This window comes from Varanus komodoensis, unplaced genomic scaffold (genome assembly GCF_004798865.1).
Source record: "Varanus komodoensis strain SLA01 unplaced genomic scaffold, ASM479886v1 scaffold27, whole genome shotgun sequence".
Classification (NCBI taxonomy): Eukaryota; Metazoa; Chordata; class Lepidosauria; order Squamata; family Varanidae; genus Varanus; species Varanus komodoensis.
The window spans coordinates 5,326,596-5,348,501 of NW_025335701.1; the positions used below are offsets into that span (position 1 = coordinate 5,326,596).

The 21,906-nt window shown below is 44.6% G+C and overlaps 2 protein-coding genes across 2 annotated transcripts in view; one reads left to right on the forward strand and one right to left on the reverse strand.

Annotated features, from left to right (window-relative positions):
- Positions 1–21,570, forward strand: part of WWOX (WW domain containing oxidoreductase) — a 713,985-nt gene extending 692,415 nt beyond the window's left edge. The window contains exon 9 of the mRNA XM_044434017.1: positions 20,219–21,570. Coding sequence (XP_044289952.1) covers positions 20,219–20,407 — 189 coding nt within the window. The 3' untranslated portion in view covers positions 20,408–21,570. The remainder of the gene's footprint in view (positions 1–20,218) is intronic.
- A 30-nt stretch (positions 21,571–21,600) lies between these two features.
- The window catches only part of MAF (MAF bZIP transcription factor), a 288,522-nt gene continuing 288,216 nt past the window's right edge, over positions 21,601–21,906 (reverse strand). Inside the window, exon 4 of the mRNA XM_044434025.1 lies at positions 21,601–21,710. The gene's annotated coding sequence lies outside the window, so the exon portion shown is untranslated. The remainder of the gene's footprint in view (positions 21,711–21,906) is intronic.

Sequence of the window (21,906 nt, forward strand, 5' to 3'; positions counted from 1 at the left end):
GTAAGGAGAACACCACCCATTGGACTGCGTCCTAAGGGCCAAACCAGATGCATTAATTTTATGGATGCTATCGGCATGGACACAGTTCTTATGCAATTAGCAGCTAGGCAGGAGCCTGCTTGCATCACAGAGAGGGAGGCTTTTTATTTCCCTGCCCCAGTTCTGAGAAAAATCTATCCAAAGCTACTTTCTGCATGCCAGCATCTCCACTGGTGCCAGCTGGAGTTCAGTGTCGAATGCTAATAGCAGCTTCTGAGAGAAGTTGGTGGCTTCAGAGAGCATCGGATGCCCAGTAGCAGCCCTTGGAGAAGACAGTTTGGCAAGACAAGAACTGAGGCTTCCCTCTACTACTCCACGTCTACTAAAGCCCTGCTACTGAAACCATCTGCATATCAACCAACAAGCAGGTTAACTGTAGTCACCCAGCAAAAATCATGCTTGGCTTCTGCCTAAATAAAGGACAGACAAAAGTGAAAAGGAGCGTTTTCCCATTTGATGGGAGGAAATTAAATAAACCGTTCTATTTAACAGTGTCGGACACACTAGGCTGAAACCCATCCAGCACAGGTTTGCATCACAATATGGAGCTCCACGACCCATGACCAGCAAGGCACTGCTGGAGTCTGAAATCACACAGGAGAGCCCTTCCCCACCTTTTTGTTGAATGACGGTCATACGAACTGCTAGCTCAGATTTTCCAGGGATTTTTCTGCTCAGAGTCTGAGAGGAAGAGTTGGCAAGAGACTGTGCCTGCCTTCTTTTGTGGTGCCTCTGAGCTTTTAGAGCCATCGGCCCAGTATGGTATTCTAGAGTTCATCTGTCACTGACTTTGAAAAGCTCTTTTATTTCAGTGAATTTTTCAGGCTGCCTGGGCTGTGATGCAGGTTGTAGCTTCTGTCTGTCTAAACTCATTCCTTGGCCACTCTTAAGGGCATCTAAGGGATGCAGGTGGCACAGAGGTTTAAACCGCTGTGCTGCTGGGCTGGTTGATCAAAGGTTGCCGGTTCGAATCCACAGAATGGGGTGAGCTCCTGTGCTTCATCCCAGCTCCTACCAACCTTGCAGTTCAAAAGCATGCAAATGCAAGTAGATAAAAAGGTACCACTTCGGTGGGCAGGTAACAGCATTCTGTGTACTTCGGTGTTTAGTCATGCCGGCCACATGACCACAGAGACTGTCTGCAGACAAACGTTGGCTCCCTCAGACAGGAAACGGAGATGAGCTCCGCCCCCGAGAGTCAGACATGACTGGACTTTAATGTCATGGGGAAACCTTTACCTTGAACCTTAAGAGCAGCTATTAAATCATTTAGCAAAATACCTTTCAGTTTAGCATGTTGCATTAAGAGTTCTCCATGTTCTCTCAAGCTCCAGCATGTTGGGGAATCGCAGCTGTTAAGGGCCACGCTCTTTCTTGTCACAGATACACTGTTTTGACACTGTGGTTGTGACTGTGACCAGGGATGTGTGATGCTGATGACTCCATTCCATGAAACCCAATTGTACTCCACTGAGCAGTGTTTCCCCTACACACAATTCTGACAGCGGTGTTCTGCAAATGACACAAATTGTGGTAGTGTTTCTGTTTGTTTTGGCTGGATCTTGAAATTCGCACAAGTGGGTTTGTATTTGTATATATCAGTGTGTATAATATCAGTTATATAATATCAGTGTGAACAGAAATGTGAATGAAGTATGTAGACAAAAGTGTGTGTGTGTAGAAAACATTTCCCACACAACAATATAATCCTCTTAGAATTACCGTAAGTACCAAACTGCTAGCATTCTCATCCCCTTTTGCAGCTCCTTCTCGGAGCAGTTATTCCTGTTTCCTGTGCATTTCCCTTCTGTTTACCACCAAGCCTTTAAAACTGTGCACACTACCCCTCACTTTACTTCCCGGTTTATAAAAGTGTGCAGTTTTCAACTCCATTTACATTCCCTGCCTCTAATAAGTTGTGCAAATTTAGAGGCTGGGATGTAAATGGAGGGGGAATCTGTTTAAACTGAAGGGCTGCACAGTAAATGGAAGGGATCCCTGCAAAAGAGAAATAAGAAGCCACACAAATGGGAGGGAGCCAGGAAGTTCCCTTTCTGGACCTGCAGGACACTCAGAGAAACGTTGAAAGGACACTGAGAAATATAAGCTCAGCATTTAATGTTGAAAAGATAGAGAAGAGTGAGAGCCAACGTGGTGTAGGGGTTAAGAGTGCAGGACCCATGGTCTGGGTTCCAAGTCCCCGCTCAGCCAGGGAGCCAACTGGTTGGCTTTGGGCCAGTCGCAGAATCTCAGCCCAGCCTACCTCACAGGGTTGTTGTGAGTTTTAAAAAAGAGTTTAAGGAAAAACAATGGAAAGGCTCATAATAGCAAGAGATCTAGTGATGCTAGATAGGGAAGGGAGACTGGTGGCCACATAACACGGCTTCTGCAAAAACAGGCCCTGCCAGACAAACCTTGTGGAATTCTATGACAAGGTTTCGAGATGGAAAGATGGAGGGGATGCAGTGGATGTGGTATACCTGGATTTCAGCAAGGCCTTTGACAAAGTGCCCCATGATATCCTGGTGGAGAAACTGAGGAGTTTTGGGATACACCAAAGCACTGTCCGGTGAATTAGGGCATGGTTGACTGTCCGAAAGCAGAGGGTAACCATTAGTGGGGAACCATCAGGATGGCAGCCAGGGACAAGCAGGGTCCCCCAGGGCTCTATCCTGGGGCTGATCCTGTTCAATCTTTTCTGCTGATCAAATTTGCAAATGATACTAAAACAGGGGCAGTGGCCACAACTGAGGAGCAGGTACTCCAGATCCAAAAGGATCTGGACAAACTATAGAAGTAGGCAGGAGACAACAGGATGGCGTTCAATGTGGATAAGTGCAAGGTCTTGCACTTGGGGCGTAGGAATAGCTGTCATAAGTACAGGTTAGGTGACAAGTGGCTGGAGAGCAGCACTTGTGAAAGGGACCTCGGGATGCTGGTTGACTGCAGGATGAACATGAATCAGCAGTGTGATGCGGTGGTCAAGAGGGCGAACGCCACCCTTGGTTGCATAGCCAGAAGCGTGGCTTCTAGATTGAGAGAGGTATTACTACCACTCTATACGACTCTGGTGAGCCCGCAATTGGAGTATTGTGTTCAGTTCTGGGCCCCTCATTACAGAAAGGATATAGCCAGGTTGGAGTCAGTGCAGCGTAGGGCCACAAGGTTGGTGGTTGGTTTGCAGGGGATGGGGTATGAGGCGAGACTGAGGGAACTAGGTCTCTTCAGCCTGGAGAAGAGGAGACTCAGAGGGGATATGTTGGCGACATACAGGGATGTGAGGGGATGTCACATGGAGATGGGTAGAGACCTGTTCTCCCCTGCAGAGGAAGGCAGGACGTGCTCCAACGGAGCAAAGTTCAGGGAACCAAGGTTCAATTTGGATGCCAGGAAGCATTTCCTGACAGTTAGGACCCCGAGGGTATGGAATGGGCTTCCATGGGGTGGTTGAGGCCCCATGGGTGAGGGCGTTCAAGGATAGGCCAGACATGCACATGGTGGGCATGTCGTGAGCAGAGCCGGCTGGAGCCAGGGGTCAGACTAGATGGCCCAGGAGGCTCCTTCTGACTCGCTCTGTTTCTATGTATCTATGTTACTTTCCTCACATTTTGCTTTATTCTGCTGTGCTTCTGAACTGCCAAATGGATTCCTTCTTTATCTTGCTATTACTGCGTCCAAGGTTTCCACTGACCTAGCTGAAACTTACAAGAAAACTGAGGAGGCAAGACCACAGCTGAATCAGTGTTCTTGCACACTTGCAAATTACTGGGGGGGGGGGGGGGGGGGGCAGAATTAAAAATAAAAAATAGGACCTTAGTTGTGCACATTGCAAGATCCACAAATATATAATTTGTGCAGATGGTTGCTATTTAAAAAAAATCAAAATCCACAGATTTGATCTGTTTACTATCGACTGAGCAGCAGGGAAAAGAATGAACCGGAAATACTAGCAAGGAACTCTCCTATCTCCCTAGTTGGGACTATTTCCAGCTTCATTACTTCCGTTGGGAGTGAGAGGGGCCGTCGTTCTTGGTGTGCACTCCTGGGTCACACCAGCCTGGATTTATTTTATTTATTTATTTATTAAAACATTTCTATGCCACCCCTTGCCGAAGCCTCGGGGCGGCTCACAACACAAAATAAAATACAATAAAAAACGAAAATAACAATATAAAATTCACAATATAAAATAAATAACAATATATTTAGAGGAGGGGCCTGGGAATCTGACGCTGAGAGGAGCGAGGCGGAGGAGTTTATCTCGAGGCCGCTCTCTCCAGGTGCTGAGGCAAATTCTGGGGACAACCAAGACATGCGGCTGCTGGGAGGGGGAACTCCTGGGAGGGGAGTCCTCAGGGCCAGGTGAGGCTGGTGCGACTCTGGACCCCTGGTGTGGCATCGGGAGAGGAGGACTAGCCCACCAGAGGGGCGGCGTGCAGAGAAAAGGTGAGCTCGCTTCCAAAGGGACCCTCCCAGAGGGGTGGGCCCCAGACAGACTCAAAAGGAGGTTCCCAGAAGAAGAGGCTAGACTGGGTTCAACAAACCGTTCTGTGCACGCCCAGAGATTCTTTCTGTGGTGACTGAGTTTATTGGATGTACTTTACTGAACAAAGAACTCTTGCAAAGGAACGGTCTGTTGGCTGGAATGCACAAAGGAAGGAAAAGTCCAGCTCTTGACAACCAGCTTCCAAGAGGATGGCTGTCAGTGGCAAACTGGTGGGCCTCAGTCCAAGGCATTCCCATCATCCAGGTGTTGGGTTTTGGCTTGTATTGCAAGTGATAAACCTGCGTGAGCAACATAGTATATGAGTCAGTGATGCCACCGTTTATGCCTGTTTCCACAATCCGTATACTTCAGAATCGTTGAGAAAGTCCTGTGTATAGCAGATCATGTGTATGGATTTATGATACATCATTTCTAGAATATTTGTGGGGATGATGGATCCCTGCAGCCCCATTGCGCATAATGGAGTTTCAAGCTTCTGTGAACTGACCACTAGATAAGGATTGATTTGGGACTTGGGCATAGATCTAAAATGCCTGGCCCTTTGCCTGAGCTGAAATCCATTTGCACTAAGTGAGAAAGTACAGCATTCAGCATGCTTATAAAAATCCTGCTAGAGAATCTTCATCACTCAAAGAAAGGAAGAGTTAAATTAAAAACAAATAGATGCCAGAGACTGAAGAAACAGTCTAGTAACAAATCTTTAATTTCTAGTGAGCATTAAAGGGGTTCAGTAGACTTCTCTTTTCTTTTTTAAACAAACTTCTTCAAATACATGCCTTTGGATTATAAAAGTACCTGAAATTGCCTAGAATATCAGCATGCAGAGCTTGTAACTATTTACATATATTTACATGGAGGGAGGGGGGACGAAAGGGAGATCTGCATTTATTTACAATCTACACAGGAAAAGAGAAAGGCAGCATAATGGTATTTCTTAAAATACAGTTGTTTGAATAGTCAGCACATGCATATTGAGATATATTTTTTACCAAAGAAGGCAAACGTTTTGAGACAGACCTTCTGAATTCTATGCTAAGGTGTAGCATAATAGAAGTCTTATTTTTTAAAAAATGTTTTTGCTTTGTTTCTAGTCTATTTGCATCAAGTGCTTTTAAAATGTTCACAAACACAATGGCAGCGTTATTTAATGAAAGCAACACAATCATTTCCTAACTAACTATCAAGTAGCTGCTGGTGGATGAAATATCTATTGTTTTCTCATTACCAATCGACCAACATACAGGGATCTCTCCTTGTAAAGGCAGTGCCTAAGCTATCACCATTAATTATAGAAGTGATATAAAGGAGACTCTACAGTATGTGCTAAATGAAATATTAACATGACCAGTGTATTTAGCCTGAGAGATGCACTAAACTGGAACTCACTTTACAGCAGGCTACCTACCGAAGTCACACATACAAAATACAGCAGTGCCTGGCTTGTAGCTCAAAGTCCAGGCAGCAGAGGCCGTTTACTGATCTGCAAAATATTGCAAAATACATTCCCTTAATGAGCTTCTGGAAGACAGAATTAACACTTAGTTCTTTACCGTACTGCAACGCCTTCAACCCCGTGCTTCCGGCTTTTCCAAGTGCATTTTTCATACTGACACTTATGCGCAAAATGGAATGAAATCTTTCTCCCATGGAAAAAATAGGCTTCAGTCAATGTGAGATTTTTCCATTCTTTGCCTTTAAGATTAAGGGGAAAGTTGTCCCGTTTCAGTCCCATTGTTATGAACTTTGGCTAGTGCAGAATGTCCCGATATGTTATGTCTGGAACTTTCGTTTTGATGGATTCCCCACCCCCCACTTCAGGTTTTTGCCTTGGAAAGTTCAGTTACTCACTGGTGACTGCTCGAATCGGTTTCACTCTCTCTCTTTTAGAAGACCTTCCTATATATTCAAATTTGAACAATTCTGTAAAAAATGAAGCCAGTTGAATTCCACTCTGAAATGTTACTCTTTGAAATATTATGCATGAAGAAATACTTAATTCTGACTACTAACATCAATAGTATTAAAAGGTATGTAGAAATATATACAGTACTGTTAAGTATACATACAGGTATATAAATTATATATTTATATATTATTAAAGTTAATTACAGATAAATCTTCAAACAGTTCAAAGTAAGGTAACAGCACAACACGTCAACAGACTCTGGTTCGTTTCTGCACCGGTCTCTATTCCCCCCCCCCTTATGGTATGACTGGAAGGGCATGTAAGGGTATAATTTGTCTGAGGTAAAGCCACACACAAGCCCAGACCTCTCACCCTCTTCTGTTTGTGCTCATTTACAGAAGGGTGGGGGTGTTTTCTCATTTTGTCTTTCCCATCACTCAAGGACCAATTTGAAATCTCCACCTTGCTTTTAAAACAGGAGAATTACTGAAGAATACCACAGGGATAGGACTGCCAGTAAGAAATCGCAAACCAACCTTTACCGTGTATTTTTGACGTATGAATACAGAATAACCAGGAAAATTCCAAATTTTTCTTGGAAGATACAAGTTAAAAGGTTAAACAACTCTGTGCAATTGATAATATTGCTGACATTGATGAGCGGACCCTGAAGGGCCCTCAGAGAACATCTATAAATCATTTATTATTTCCCACCTGCGTCTAGCAAAAGAGATCTGAGCACGGAACGCTTTTTCTGTGTGCGTGGCTGGTAGCACCCAGAATGGTTCCCCTGTTCATCTGTGCCCGTCAAGTGCAACCACCACCTGGATGCTTCCTGTTACAGTTCGGAATGTGCTTCCATATCCCAGGCCATCTGCTTTTGTAAGGTGGCCATGTATCCTACTTAGCAGAGAACAGTCCTCTATTTGAAGGTGAGCTTTATTTGAAAGGCTCTCTGTGCCACAGCTGATTTAAGGGCAAAGAAAGGAAAAGCGGGAACCTTGTGGGCCAGGCACACAGCAACTCACTTCGATCCTCCACAGTGGAGTGAGATGTACTGCATTCGTACTTAAGTTATAGCAATTATTTCTAAATGTGCACCTATATATAGAAATCGGAATATGCACACTTCGGGAGATGCCTTTTCAGTTTTATCTTTTTTTTTCTTTTTATATGGAACACTTCACGAATTTGCATGTCATCCTTTTCAGTTTTATCCAAGACAAGAGCTGGACTGGGGTTCAGAATCTTGTATACAAGCCATCCTGGAAGCCTAAATCAGCAATCCATTTTTTCACTTTCTCTCTAATCATTAGAATCAAATTATTCCACTGAAAGAAGGTCAAAGGACACACCATGTTGCCCACCAAGAATGCTCTGAAGAGCTTCTTGAAAGGAGGTTCTTTTCCCCCTATACTGTTCCTCTTTGGGAAGAGGCTACAGTAATCCTGATCTCTTTGTGCCACAGAATTGACGGGCAATTAAACCAAAACTTAAGTAAGAAGAGTCACTGTTTTCATCCTTTGCTGATACTATCATTGTGGCACAACCGGTTTACTAATAGGTGACATTGGTGGACATAACAACTTGTTTGGGGAAACAAAGAATTAATGCAGGAAATATAAAGTCTTAAGAAAGTAGATTGCTTACAGAGAATTCAGTGGCTCAACTTAAATATTGGCTGCTTTTTTAGAGAGTTGTAACAAAGGTCAAGATGAATCCAGATGGATTTTAAACATTTTTTGGAAATGGTTGTTTTGATTTACACATGGGAATATTCTACAGTTGGGATTTAAGCAGAGTTTGCTAAATGTGTGTGCACAGAGAGGGCTTTTTCTGAACCACAAGTCCAAAACAGCAGCCTTGGCTCCTCATTGCCATTTCCTATTTTCGGACAATTGATACTCCTCTTTCATAGAAGATGTTGGCATAACAAAGGGAAAATGATATGATAATATATTATGCATTCAGCTAGTTTGTCCCACAGACCTTCAACAAGTTTTGACAATATTTTACAGTTAACTACTATAAAATTAAGTTTCTTTAAAAAGGAAAAAAATTGAGAATCTTGAAGCTGTTTGCAAAACACATTGATCCACAGAATACTACACTGAGATGGCTCTTCTTTTACCTAATTTCTGTACACTTGGGCTTCTACACATACCAAAACTAGTGAGGTCATTGCCTGGAAGATAGTTGTAGTCCCTTAACCCATATGTGGAATGAAATAATTAATGCTGCCAATCTCCATTTGACCCAGCTTTCCTTAAGACTGACAGGACTGGGGTTAAGGCAAAGACCATAATGCTTTCCCAAAATAAATTTATTACAATGGATACAATTTCTTTTGTACAGTTAAAACCCAGAATGTAGTTTTAATCAAATTGCATATTCTGAATATGGTTAGAATAAATCACTAAAATAAGTTATAATGCCTTGGCAGTAGCAAAGAAATCCTCTTTCTTTCCATTCTCCTACTTGAGAAATATAGAATGTTTATCTCCCATAATATATGGGGAAAATGCCTTGTGTGTGTACAAAAAAAAGAAAAGAAAAGGGTACAACCAGAAAACACGTTGCATGTCCTCAATAGCTTGAAGACTTTGTAGTAAACTATTGTTGGGAACTAAATGCAAAGCTAGGAGAAAATAAGCAGATTTCATAGATTACTTTTATATCTGTATTTCATGCACAAAGTTGGCTTTAATAGCATTTTGAGAATGAAATTTAGATTGTGGCACTCCCCACCCCACTCCCACGCCATTTTCCAGTGATTGTGTTACAGCTTTTAAAGCACGAAAATCAGAACTGTGATGGGGGCAAGTTTCATTGCAAGTACTGAAATGAACCGTCAGTGCACTGTTCTGAGGGTGGATCTGGGAGGCTTTATTCCTCCGGGATGGGGCTTCAGGGCTGGGTGCAGGCATTTCAGTGTTTGCAATGCAAGCCAGTTTTGGATTATAGGGAGCCAGCAGGCCTGTGTTTGAGCATTCCCATGGCAGCCTGCAGTTGGATCTCCCAGGGTGGTGTTCCCTCATTTTTTTGCAAACACACTGGCATGAAATAAGGCCAAATTGGACATTACTCCAAACCAGTGTTTAGCAGCTCCACTCTTTTCCAATGCAATTTCCACACGAGGCACAAATCTTAAAGGCCCCCCTTCCCTTCCCGGAAGGTTCCAGGATGCAGGCTGGGCCCTGAGCTTCAATACTACATGGGAGGCATTTGTGAGCAGCAGTGCCCTTGGCACCCAAAGCTCTGAATGCTTCCGAGGGGCCCAGGGGCTGGATTCCATTCGGAGAAGTGTGCGAGGGAAGCCTCCCAGTAGCATGGGTGTGGAAGGGGAAAAGAGGGTGGGGAGCAGGCGGGAGGGGCCAGGCCAATCTTTTCTCATCCCCATAAATTATAGCCCACTGCACCATACAGTTCGTACTGCCAGTAATTCAGTCCCAATTTCAGATTGGTTGAGGAAACCTCCACAAAAGCCAGGTGGGCGGAGGAAAGGAGGTGAGGGCAGGGGCTTTCTGGAGACTGCAAGAGGGCCTGTCCTCGCCCCAGGGCTGCGATCCTGCACCCCCTCCCCCAGTCTTTCTGTAATTGACTAATGACTAATATAGTGCTGCATAATACAGCAATTCTGACTCCAGAAAGGAAGCCACAGACTTGCACTTACAAGAGCTGCGCTTGGTTCCCAAGGACACGACATTCTGGAGGGCTCACATTCATGGGTCACCACAAGCCAGAGAGGATTCTATGGAACAGTGACAAATGCAATATTTTGCAGCTGTCCATACCTTTGGTCCAATCTGGATGCATGAAATACTGTATCAGTTATTCAGCAAGAGCCATTCTGGGGATTGTGGGTGATCTCATCTGGAAATAAGATGGTTTTAAGACCGTTTTTGCAAACATGGATTTTGATCCATTTTTTCCTGGCTTTAAATTTTGCTGGAGGCAGTTTCACATGGGCTTCCCAAGTGCCGAGCTGCCACAGTCTGCATGAAGGCTGCATTCCCATGGTGGAGTTGGCCATTCCCTGCACAGAGCCAAGGCCCTCGCAGGGAGACACGTCGTCTCCCTGGACAAATGGCACCCGGACTGCTTGGGGGACACGCAGCCCTGCTGCCCGAGCCCCACAGCTCTGCCTGTCCGGTGTGCGCATCAGCAGACAACATTTTATGTGGGGTGGCCGCTCACACTTCACTAAGAGATGCACCACCAAAAGTGAGGAAGCCCATTTGGCGAGAATTCAGCCACGCTAATATCCAGTGTTTATATGCAAAGATTCCCCTTTTCCAAACATGAGACTCCTCCACTAGCAGCTGGAAGGAGTTTTGTGCAATAAGGGTTGGATGCGCCATTGCTTTCCCTGTGTTTTTGAACTGAATCCACAGAAAGCAGCCCCAGGAGGAAACACGGGGAAAGAGGCCAATCCATACAGTGCTGCAGTGCCTTGAGAGCCTCTTCCTTCTAGACTGTGCTCAGAGAGGAGCTTAAAGAATGCCCAGAAAGATGGCAAGGGCATATTTGCACCCAAACAACATCACCTATTTCATAGCATAAAATATTTTCTCACTGCTCCATTTCTCCCCCTCCATCCTCTACCCTTCAGGGCTAGATAATAAATTATTTCTGCCAAGCTAGCATGATCATCAAGCTGTTGTATCTCTGTTTGGGAAGTGTATGCTTCATTCACCCAACCACAAAGTGCAACCATTTTAAAGGGAGTACTTGGAATCACACTTCATGGCATTTCTCTGCTTTGAACCTAGATTTTATCAAAATCAAATCATTTCTACAGACTCTCCTCGTGGCACATTTTTCCTTCTTCCATTATATTAAAAAACAGCCATAACACAACCTATCGTTCCATTTATATCACTTTAAAAGTTCAGTAGAACTTGCCTATATTATTATTTAGAATTGACTGCATTCATTTCTCATCATGGCTTTGAGTTTATTTATATTTTAATAGGCTATATAATTTGGCACACTTTAGGACTGGATGCTAATTTTAGAAAATAAGCATGCATTTTGAAAATAGCCAAGTCTGAAAACTAAACATCAGCTATATAAAGTCTCTCCGTCAGGTGCTTAATGCTATATTAGGGCTCTAATGGATGCATTACTTACACTATTGACTTCAGAACGAAAATACATGCTTTGTCATGGGCAAAATAGCACGCCATATGGGCACAGTCACTCACAAAACTCTCATTTCCCAGAAGACAGCAAAGCACTCCCAGAAAAGTAACTTAACCAAGAACTTAAGGCAAGACGGAGGTACTCTCAGAGCCCTAAACACAAAGGAGCTCTTTTGGAGCCAAATAAAGATGGGGCTTCCCCTCAGGCCAGCCTCCTGGCTGAGGGGGGCAGGGAGACTCCTGTGTGCCGATGGAGAAATCTACCTGGAGGACTACCTGCGAGAGAGGCCTCCTGTCTTTGGAGGTGGAAGGAAAGCAGCAGTGCAAGCACTGGCAGCAGCAACGTGCGTGATACTTCCAAAAGGAGGGGAGTAAGCTGGGGGATTATGCAGCGATCCTCGAAGCCGTCGACGCTTGCTTTAGTTGTGGGCATCCAGAAATTTCTTCTGGGGGTGAAAACATGACTATGAGGTGGCATCACAAAACGTGTGACTCCAGGCATTCTCTCCCGTTTGAATCTAGTGCTGCTTTTCCCGTTTTGGTTTGTTGGTTTGTTTTTAAGATTCAAAACAAAATATTCAGAACAAAGCACATGGAAACATTTTGTTGCTGATTTTGTTGTTGATTATTCTTCATCTATGTGGTAGGAGATATTGGAAGCACAGAGCGGATAAGAAACTTGAGGGATTTAAAGTAAGATTTTTCATTGGAGCAACACTTGGAAATAATTTTTGTATTTCTGCAGCAGATACGTATACTGCGCTTTATCTCTCCTTTTGGCTTCATATATATCTAATAAAATCTAAGCTAATTTGGACTGTGGAATAATGATCAAGATGCTCTCAAATTTAATTCCCCTGAAGATTTTTGGATATGCTTCTCCACCCCGTCCCCCCAATTACATTTATGCTGAGGCACCCTGTATGACTACTTGTAAAAGTTTAACAGGATTGGAAGTGGTATTTAAGGCACAGCTAAAGATTCTGTTGGCTTTCTCTGAAATTCTTTATCCCGTGCATTCGTTATTCCAGTGTCCTGCTTTTGTTAGAAGTTAATGCCGGTTGACCTCTGCTTGAATCATTAGTGCCATGTGCAGCTGACAATCTTTTGACAGCTTGAAAAGGGTAGAAGCAAAAGTAGTTTAGATTGCCTAAACCCTGTGCTGCCCTTTCCTCCTTTTTGGAGCACAGCAGATCTTGGACCATGTCTGTGAGGACAGCCTCCTAGTCCGAGAGCCGGGCTTTCGTTCATTTTAATGCAGCTGTTTAGCATGGAATATGGAGTGTCCTGATGTGGCACAAAGCACATGGCCATGAAAGCCACACGGTGCTGATTAAAATTTGTTTAAAAAGATCAGTTTAGAGGCTGTTGCATCTTCTATCAGCAGGGTAGCATTGGCTACTAATTGTTTCCTAATACCCTCCTTATGCTAATGATAGAAGAAAAATTGTGAGCAAAATAAATACCCTGTCGTACCGTCTGTGTGAGGGTCTATGTGTATCTGTATAAAGGCTCCTCTGGAGGTTAAAGAGTGGAGCTTGGAGGAGGTCCTTGTAACGTGGCGGTGCCCGGCATCGTCACTTGGTGCCGTCGGTGGGCAGGGAGGCCTCACCATCACAGGGCACCACGCAGTGCTGACACCTGCCCTCACCCTCCCAAGCCTGGCCACTGGACGTGCAAGCCGCCACCTGACATTTCCCCACCGTTGTTCCAGGCTCTGTGGGGAACGGAGGTGGCAGCCCCCGGAGCCACGCCACACCTGGTGGGGAAAGCACATGTCTTCTCCGTGGTGGGCAGGGGCTGCAGGAGTGTGCAGACGCGTGGCCAGGAGGCACACAAGGGGGTAGGCTTTGATTCCAAGCGGCTGTCCTCATCTGCAGAGGGATGCAACTTCAATCGATGAAGGAATAGACCAAAACCAGACCGGTGCCATTTAATAAAGGAAGAAAAGTCTGGATCCAGATTTAGTCGCAAATTATTGAAATAAATGGAACTGGAGCCTATCATGGCCAAATTACATCCCAGTAATTTCAGTGGTTTGACTCCCACCATGTCTGAGTCTGGATCTAAATATAACTGAATCTGAATCTGTATCCAATCCATAGTAGATTAATTGATTCAAGAATTTCAAAACGATTTTTAAAGGTGACTCTGATTAATTGGATGCCACTTTAGAAAAGGCATTCCTTTGTTCTCTCTCTTCTCTTCTAAATTGGTGCTCGCCATTCCATGCTGTCCCCTTTCCAGTTTGGACCAGAATGTGGAGAGAGAATGAGTTGCTAGCAGAGAAGCTCAGTGCTCACGCAATGGCATTATTGCTGGCTCTTATTTCTTAGAGGCATCTACTTGGTCAGGAAAAGGTATAATAACTACAAAGCAAAACAGTGAATCAAGCATTTGAGTAGGGCATGAGGATAGAATTCCGCAGATTTCCTTGGGAGTGAACCCCATCAAAAGTAAATAAAAGACTTCAGAATAGCCTGTTGTTTTTCTATTGATCTTACATGAATTTAGTCAAATAGGCAAATGTATACAAATTCAATCAATTGACTAAAGCATCTAATTACTCCAGTAAGAATTTTTAAATCTGGGCATGGTTCTAATTAAATGTCATGCAATTGTTAACTCACATTTGTTTAATCAGTTGATGCTCTCGAAATATGGGTCTGCATAATGAAGACAAGTATTTGGGGTGGGTCACCGTAGCATAAAGTATATGGATGGCTACTTTGATTATTTGGTTCTCGAGCAGCTGTGGACAAGGAATGTTTGGAAAATGATATATGCATAACTGGGAAGACAGAAGATTATGAATCATCTTCCATTTGATTCTATAATTGCAGCAACTATGTGCAAAAATTCATGGAAAGTGAAACACTTTTGTGAGTGCAGAAAGACTAGTCTTTTGCATAGATCATATTAATTTATTTTGCCTTAAGAAAAAATCCTTTACAGGTCTATGGAAATGACAACTGCTTTATATTTACCTTTGGATTGATCTGTAATGCAATAGAGTTATTATATTCATGCTGTGAAATTCTTTAAGGTAGCTAAAAGAACTAAAGTATGGGGGAACTAATATTCCCTATTCTAATACATTGGATTATTAAGTTAACTCTTTGTGAGGTTTTAAATTTTATATGATGTTTTCATGAACAGTGATCTTAGATAGCTTTTTCTTAAATAAAAAAAAGAGAACTCAAAAACAAACCCAACATGTTAAATTTAATAATGGGAATACTGAGAAACATACCTGCTCCACTGAAAAGATAATAAGCTTTCAAAGATCAGGTTTGAAAGAAGCAGCATCTTATTAGAATGTCAGTAGATGCTGATAAAATTTTGAATGACTTGCAATACCAGTTCCGATTTGGCCTCACACTTTACTGCCACTTCAGACATTTTCATACCAACCTCAAAAGTAAGATTAACATTATCTAACCCAGTTTGGGAACAAATGAAACTCTCCTTTGAATTGGAATTTCTCTCACACACACGCGCGTGCGTGTGTGTGTGTGTGTGTGTGTGTGTGTGTGTTACTGTCCATACAAAGTCAACATAGGATTATATGCTGAGTTGCTGCTTGTGGATGTTGGAGAACAGCCTAGCTTTTTGGGTAGATGAGCCAGTTCAAGAATCCTCAGAAAGGGATGGGACAAAACAAGAGTAGCCAACAGTGTTTAGGGTAAATCTACATCTGGGCACTTAAAGCACAAGCCAGAGCATCTTTAGAAAGAAGGAAAAGAAGAAAGCCTGCAGCTGGCTGAGGTATGCTGGTTGCTAGAGACCTTTTATCTGCCCGGACATGGATCAGACTGCACCCTAAGTCAACGGCTGGAGGGGCTGGTGAAAGAAGGAAGGGGGAAGGCAGGTGCAGAGGAAATGAACAAAGAAGGGGAGAGAAATCCCCAAAGTTACACAACAACCAATATGCTTATGAAGAGCCATTTTAAGTCAGTAGCTATTTCTGCAGGAGCCACTGGGCCAGTCTCAGCAGAAAAAAGATTTCAGCGGAATTCATCCAACACAATTTAAAAGATAGTAGCAAGTTCCTCTATTCAAGCTGCCTCGTTTGCCCATGAGAAAGTGCCTTGACTATACATACTTTGCACCCATCTTGTCTCTTCATTTCCGAGAAACTAGCTGTTATTGCAAGTTGCAGGTATAGTAAATCCCAGGTTCTCCTTTCCTCCTCCCCCACAGCCCACAATGGAGGGCACATCCCTGTGCTCATAAACCCCCCAACGTGGAGGCTTACAAGGATCCTGCACCTCCCCCTCCCCCTCCCCTGTATTTTTGCCAGTGAAAGCACTGTGAGGACAAGAGGAAGAGGTTGGAATGGCCCCTGGATAGCTTGCATCCTCCCCTTCCTGTCCACCGAAGGGCCCCTCTTACACTTCTCTAGGGCTGCACTTCCAGCTTCAGAGAAGCAGCCAGCATGGCCCTTTCCACCCTCGCTGCGCAGGGCAGGGGTCAGAGCTGCAGTTGTCAACTCCAGGGCTGGAGCACTGCCTCCACCCTCAGAGCTAGGTATCCAAACTACCGTATGGCCCCCTCAGATGCTACCTAGGAACCATAGAATTCCCCCCCTAAATTCCTAAATAAATAATGGAAGCTTACTCTCTGAAGGCCACACGACTTAAGTTCTCCACCAACCTGCCTGCCTCCACTACATTTCCCAAGAGCCACTGCATTCCTTCTTCTCGGCATCCTATCAAGAACAGGAGAGGAAGGGAGCTGGTTTCCCTTTTCCTACAGCCACCCCTGCTGCTGTCCCCATCAACTAGATGGTTTTAAAAGAGTTGACAGATTGGACTGAAGAATCTGAAGAAGACAATTATCTAAATGGGATGATGTAACTTAGTGTCCGGCAATAGCAGCAGGGTTCGACCCAAAGACCTTCTGGCCCTTTCCAACTCTATGATTCTAAGAATTCTATATGGGCTCATCAGTAGCCCCCACAACCTGTACCCAGGATAGAGCCCAGCGAATTACACTGGCATCTCTTTCCTGGGTTCCTCAGTGTTATCTGGCATAGCAACCTGCCTGATGTGGAGCCTATTTTTGGCAGCCCAGGTAAACACTGGGTTGTTAATGGCATTGAAAGTCATAAGTTTTCCCAGAACTCTTTCTCATTTGAGATATAAATATTGTGAAAAACATAATTTAAGAACAAGACCTGATGGCTAGAGAAATATTGGCTACTATCACATCAATTTCCATCAATTTGTCTTGGCTTTCTATGCCTCTTTATTCAGAGTTTATTCTTCTATACTTCATTACCAGAAAGAAAGCATCAACTGCATACAAATAATCTTAAAGTGCTAAATAAACTGTATTGGTTCTTAAATTAGGCCTGAATGGGCAATGCCTTCCTGAACAATCAAGCTTGTTACTTTTAATTATGGCTTTGAAAGAACATGGACCTTGGTGTCGTGACAGGTTCTCCACCCGGGCTCTGCCATTCTCAGCAAGATAGAAGGGCATAGTCAGAGATGGGGTATATTTCTGCCACTCAGTGCCTGGCTAGTCCAAATTCTGCACAAATAAGAACTGACTTTTGCAAGTTGTATAGATTATGCAAATGAAATGATTTGCACAAAGGCTGCGCAATGTTCTTGCAGAATTTTCTGAAGAATTTTTATTGTTGGTTTTTTGCATTATTTGTTCGGTTTGATTATTCATGCCAGGCAGCACCGAAACCCTCCCCTTAATTTTAGCAGACTTTGTCCATATGCTGCCAAACATATCTTTCTGACCATAAGGATTGGCAGATAATTTTTAGCAAACTACAACCAGTGCTGACATTCTCAGAAACCTGGATTCTGCATCAAATTCTGCAGTGCAGTGGAATTCCACACAGCCCTGAGCAAAGAGACATCACGGCATTCCTGGATGGTTCCAAGAACCAAAAGCAAAGGACAGCAGCCACTGGGGCTGCTCCCTGCATAAGAGAACTGGTGTACGTGGTGATTCAGTGAACAGTTTCTGAAGCAAATTGCTACACTTTTGCAAGTGCAAGAGGCTGCACAAACTGAAAGACAGGATTCCGCACAATGCTCTCGTGCAAGGTGCAGAGTGTCTCTCCCACACACAGAAAGACTCCCTTCGGCATTCAGAAGGGTACCTTTTGGAGCCAGCCTGCACTTAAACGTTTTCCTTTCTTTTCCTACTGGAGGAATTGGTACCTTTCTAGAATGGGTTTACTGGGCTTTTTAAATGGAAAGCTATGGGCAGGGGGTGCACATGGTTTCTTTTCAGCTCCAGCCTTTCAGCCACATTTCATTATACGTCGCTACTTAATATAGCAGTATTATATTGCTCTGCATAGGACCTGGAGAGAGCAGGCTCCTCCCCTGCCCAGGCTGTGCAAATGGAGAGCCGAGTTTCACTGCCTTCGGCATTAGCCACACCATTTGCATTATGCACAGACAATTTTGGAGCAGGTCCCAGTTGCACATTCTGTGACAGTCCATCACTACAGTGCCCTGCTTTCCTTGGTTTGGAGGATGATGGTAGAGATTTGCACTGGGCTGCTTTAAATAGTGAAGCAATACGGATCCTAATTTGATCAGATTTCCGCCACAGGCGATGCAATGCCTGGGCATCCATCCATTGCAGCAGTCTCCCAGAGGCTTAAAGTTTGCCGCGGGAGTGGCGCGGCTGCCCCTGTTCTCGTGCCCTCTGCTGCTCAACGCAGTGAAGGAATGCGTTTGCACAAAGACATGCGCATCCCTTGCTGGGGAAGGGGAGTCCTTGCAGTTGGAGGTGCTCTTCGGTCGTAAGGCTCTGGGGCCAATCTTTCGTACATGCAGGGGCCACTGCTTCCGCCACGGGGCTTTTGTGCCTCCAGAACTTCAGAAGCAAGCCTTTCTGCCCATTGCTGGGCCAGAATAGGTCAGCAGTGCTCCTTTCTGTGACCTGGACCATTCTGGAAAGGAGCATTCCCACCAGTTCAGCTCAGCTTGAGAAGTGCAAAAGGCCCACTGCATTCAGCACGAGCTGCTGATTCAGGACAAGTTGTTGGCCTGCTGCATTAACTCGCAAGCAGCAGGACTGCCGTGGGGAGAAGGGGAGGGTTTCGGCTTAGCAGCTCCCTCTTGGCAATAGTTGAGCTTAAATGGCCCAAGCAGCCCATGTTAAGGTATCTTCTATACCTTCCAAAGTGAGGTCTTCCACAGAGGTGTCATCCCTTCTTTTGAAACGATGGGGTTCTTGCTTTTGGAACGTGTGCCTTCTACATTGGCTCATTTCATGGATTATAGCAACAATCATACAGTGTGAAAGAACAGTTCATCACACGTTCCATGGGAAAGGACACATGTTCATCACCCTCCCTGGACCTCCTTGCCAAAGGCAGCAAGAGGCAGGCAGGCAGAATTCTCCTTCTTACTGTGACCGTTTGGAAGGTTCATGCCAGGTGGCATCCTGGCTCCCATCTCTGGCTATCCAACACCCATTTTAACCTACTCCAGCTATCCGGATATGCCCTGGCGGAGGCATGTAATAGTTAGCCAAGTGCACTGACCCTTTGGTACCTGTAGCAAGAAGGCAGGTTACACGTGTGCCTCATGCAGGGCGAAAGGAGCACACGCAGAGAAGGCAGCATGTTTCATGGTCCACACTCGAGTGAGGCTTCTGCCTCCATACTGGACTAAAGGCATTGCAGCAACTGGGTGTCCACTCCTAAAGTCAGCCAATCAGGAGGAGATCTCCCATGCCATGTCCCCTCTTTCTTCCTCAGTGGCAAAGATAGCTGCCCAACACAATCTGCAAGCTGTCCAGAACTGGCAAAACCTGAGCGAAAACGACACGTGTGTATGTGAGCAAGGGGCAGTTGCAGAAATATGTACATCGATACAGCAGTTGAACAGTGCTTGCGATGGCTGGGATGTTGCATGCATCACAATGCCATTTGTCCCCTGCATGTTTTCCATCTGCACTTGCGATTAGTGCTTCTTTTGCATGGGCAGGAATAAAAAGAAATCAAGCCACGATTGAATGGGAGTTTCACACGGATCTCCCTACATGTAAATTAAATTCCCAATTTGTGTAAATTTCCTCCATAGACTAAGGTAGTGCGATTCAGTAGTTATGAAAAGGAAATGTGGGCTGTTCAAGCTAGGAATTGGCTGCAAGAGAACTGTAAGCTCGCACATCGTGATTTTGCAAACTTTGGGCGGACATCCATCCGTGCTTGCAAGGGGAGCTTCAAACAGGGCATGCTCATGTGTTTTGTGAGCAAAACCAAAATTCTCTTCTATCCCTCATCAGATAAAATTAGAATTTAATCCCAGATGTTAATGAGATATCTATGTCATTTGCTGGGGCAGATTAGCAACTTTTGTAGCTTTGGGGGTCAAACGACCCAGCTGCCCTCTTTTGTTATCCTCCGGGTGACACTGTGGGCATGTATTTACCACAGCTTCATTAGGTCCTGGCAGATGATCTGTGCAAGTGCCTTGGCCTCTTTCACTGGCAAATTATTAGATGGGGCCCAAGCCAAGTTGCTAATCTGCCCCCGATGATTGCTCTTGCTTTGTCAGCCTGTCTGATTCGACCTCTGGCCAATACTGATAACAACAACAACAGCAACAACAACTCTGCTTTGTTTAATTGCAGCAACAAGGAGCCGCTACGCCAGTCTACTGTGCCGTTGCCCCCGAGCTGGAGGGCCTGGGGGGGATGTACTTCAACAACTGCTGCCGCTGCCTGCCGTCGCAGGAGGCCCAGAACGAGGCGGCCGCGGCTGCCCTGTGGGAGCTGAGCGAGAAGCTGGTGCAAGGCCGAGCCGGCCGGCGGGACGAGTAGCGGGCAGTTCCGGGGCGCAGGACGCGCTGCATCGCGCCCCTGCGCTCGCTCAGGTGGGCAGCGCAGCGCGGAGGCAGCGAGGGACCTGCCGCCCCGGAGCATTTCCAGGTCTATCGTCTAGATGGCTGCGGATACCGATCAGCCGCGTGAAAGGAAAAGACAGCCGCCGCGACACAGCCAACCGCCTTACAGGCCGAAGGGAAATGAGAAGAAGGGCTGGGCTAATGAGCAGTGCGATTTCTCTCTCTCGGATTATACTCTCCTCTCTCAAAAAAAGAAAAAGAAAAAGAAAAGCAAAGCTCAAGTGCTTCTCCCAGGAAAAAGCCAAATAACTGTTTCTTAAGCTGTTTTATGAGCCGGATCACACCTTTCTTTCTTTTTTAGGTGTACATTTTCTGTTCTGGTCAAGGTACAGCTAGAAAAATAGCGTGTGAATATGCCGAGCTGGCATCCCAGGTGCATAACTAGGGAGCTGCCCACTCCCCGCTGAGTGTGCACCCCGAGGCAGCCTGGACCCTCCTCTGTGTGGGGGGCTGAGGTTGTCCTCAGAGGAGGTTGGTTTCACTGCCCCCTTGGAAGGTGGCTCAGACCGTAAAACCCAACAGTCTGTCTGAGCTTTGTTGTTAGCACTTTCTCCCCTGAGAACAGCTAACATTTTGTAAAACTACTCAAAAACTTAAATAATGCAAAAACTTTCTCACTGCAAATAAAAACAACCTTGCTTAAAGGGAGAAGATGCCTTAAAGTCCAGGTTACTTCCCTTCTAATCAAATATATTTCAGGATATCCTTAAAATATGATATTAAAAGGTACATTCACAAACCATTCTCTAAATACTGTGGGTTAATTATGCATCTTTTCAAACAGGCCAGGTGTAATCAATCAAAGGGCTGGGAAGGGTTTTCCATCCCTTTCTCAGATGAGAGTTTTAAGGAAGGTTGGATTTTACTGAATGTCACCAGTTCTCCCGGCACCGTGTTCTGTTCAGTTTCATTCTTGCTTTTCTTTTCTCAGTGTAAATGTAATAAAAGAACATGCTTGAATATTGTCACCTGAAGAGAAAGTCTGGCTCCTGGGAGTGTCCTTAGTTCCTTTTGTTTGGGGTTTGTTTTTAAGAAAGGGAAACTTGAGGAAAAATAAAGAACTCTTCTATGCCATGTTAATGCCATGTTTGTTCTTATTTCATTCCAAGTTCATTTGTCAGTGGGTTTTTTTCTTTTCTTTTTTCTCTTTTTTGTGCTTTATAGCTCATCTTCATGCCAGAAAATTGTTGTAAGCCATCCAAAATCCAGCATTAGGTTTTCTGTAAACAAAGAAACAAATAAAATATCATTAATTGAACCTCCTAACATTTCAATTATTTCTGGCAAATTTAATACTTCTTCTGAGCTAGATTTGAATTGCCGCACTTATTTTGCATTTTGCCACCACCGTTCCTCCAATGAATGACTGATGTACAAGGTGCTTCCTCCACCTTAGTGCCCCAGAAACCTTGTGAA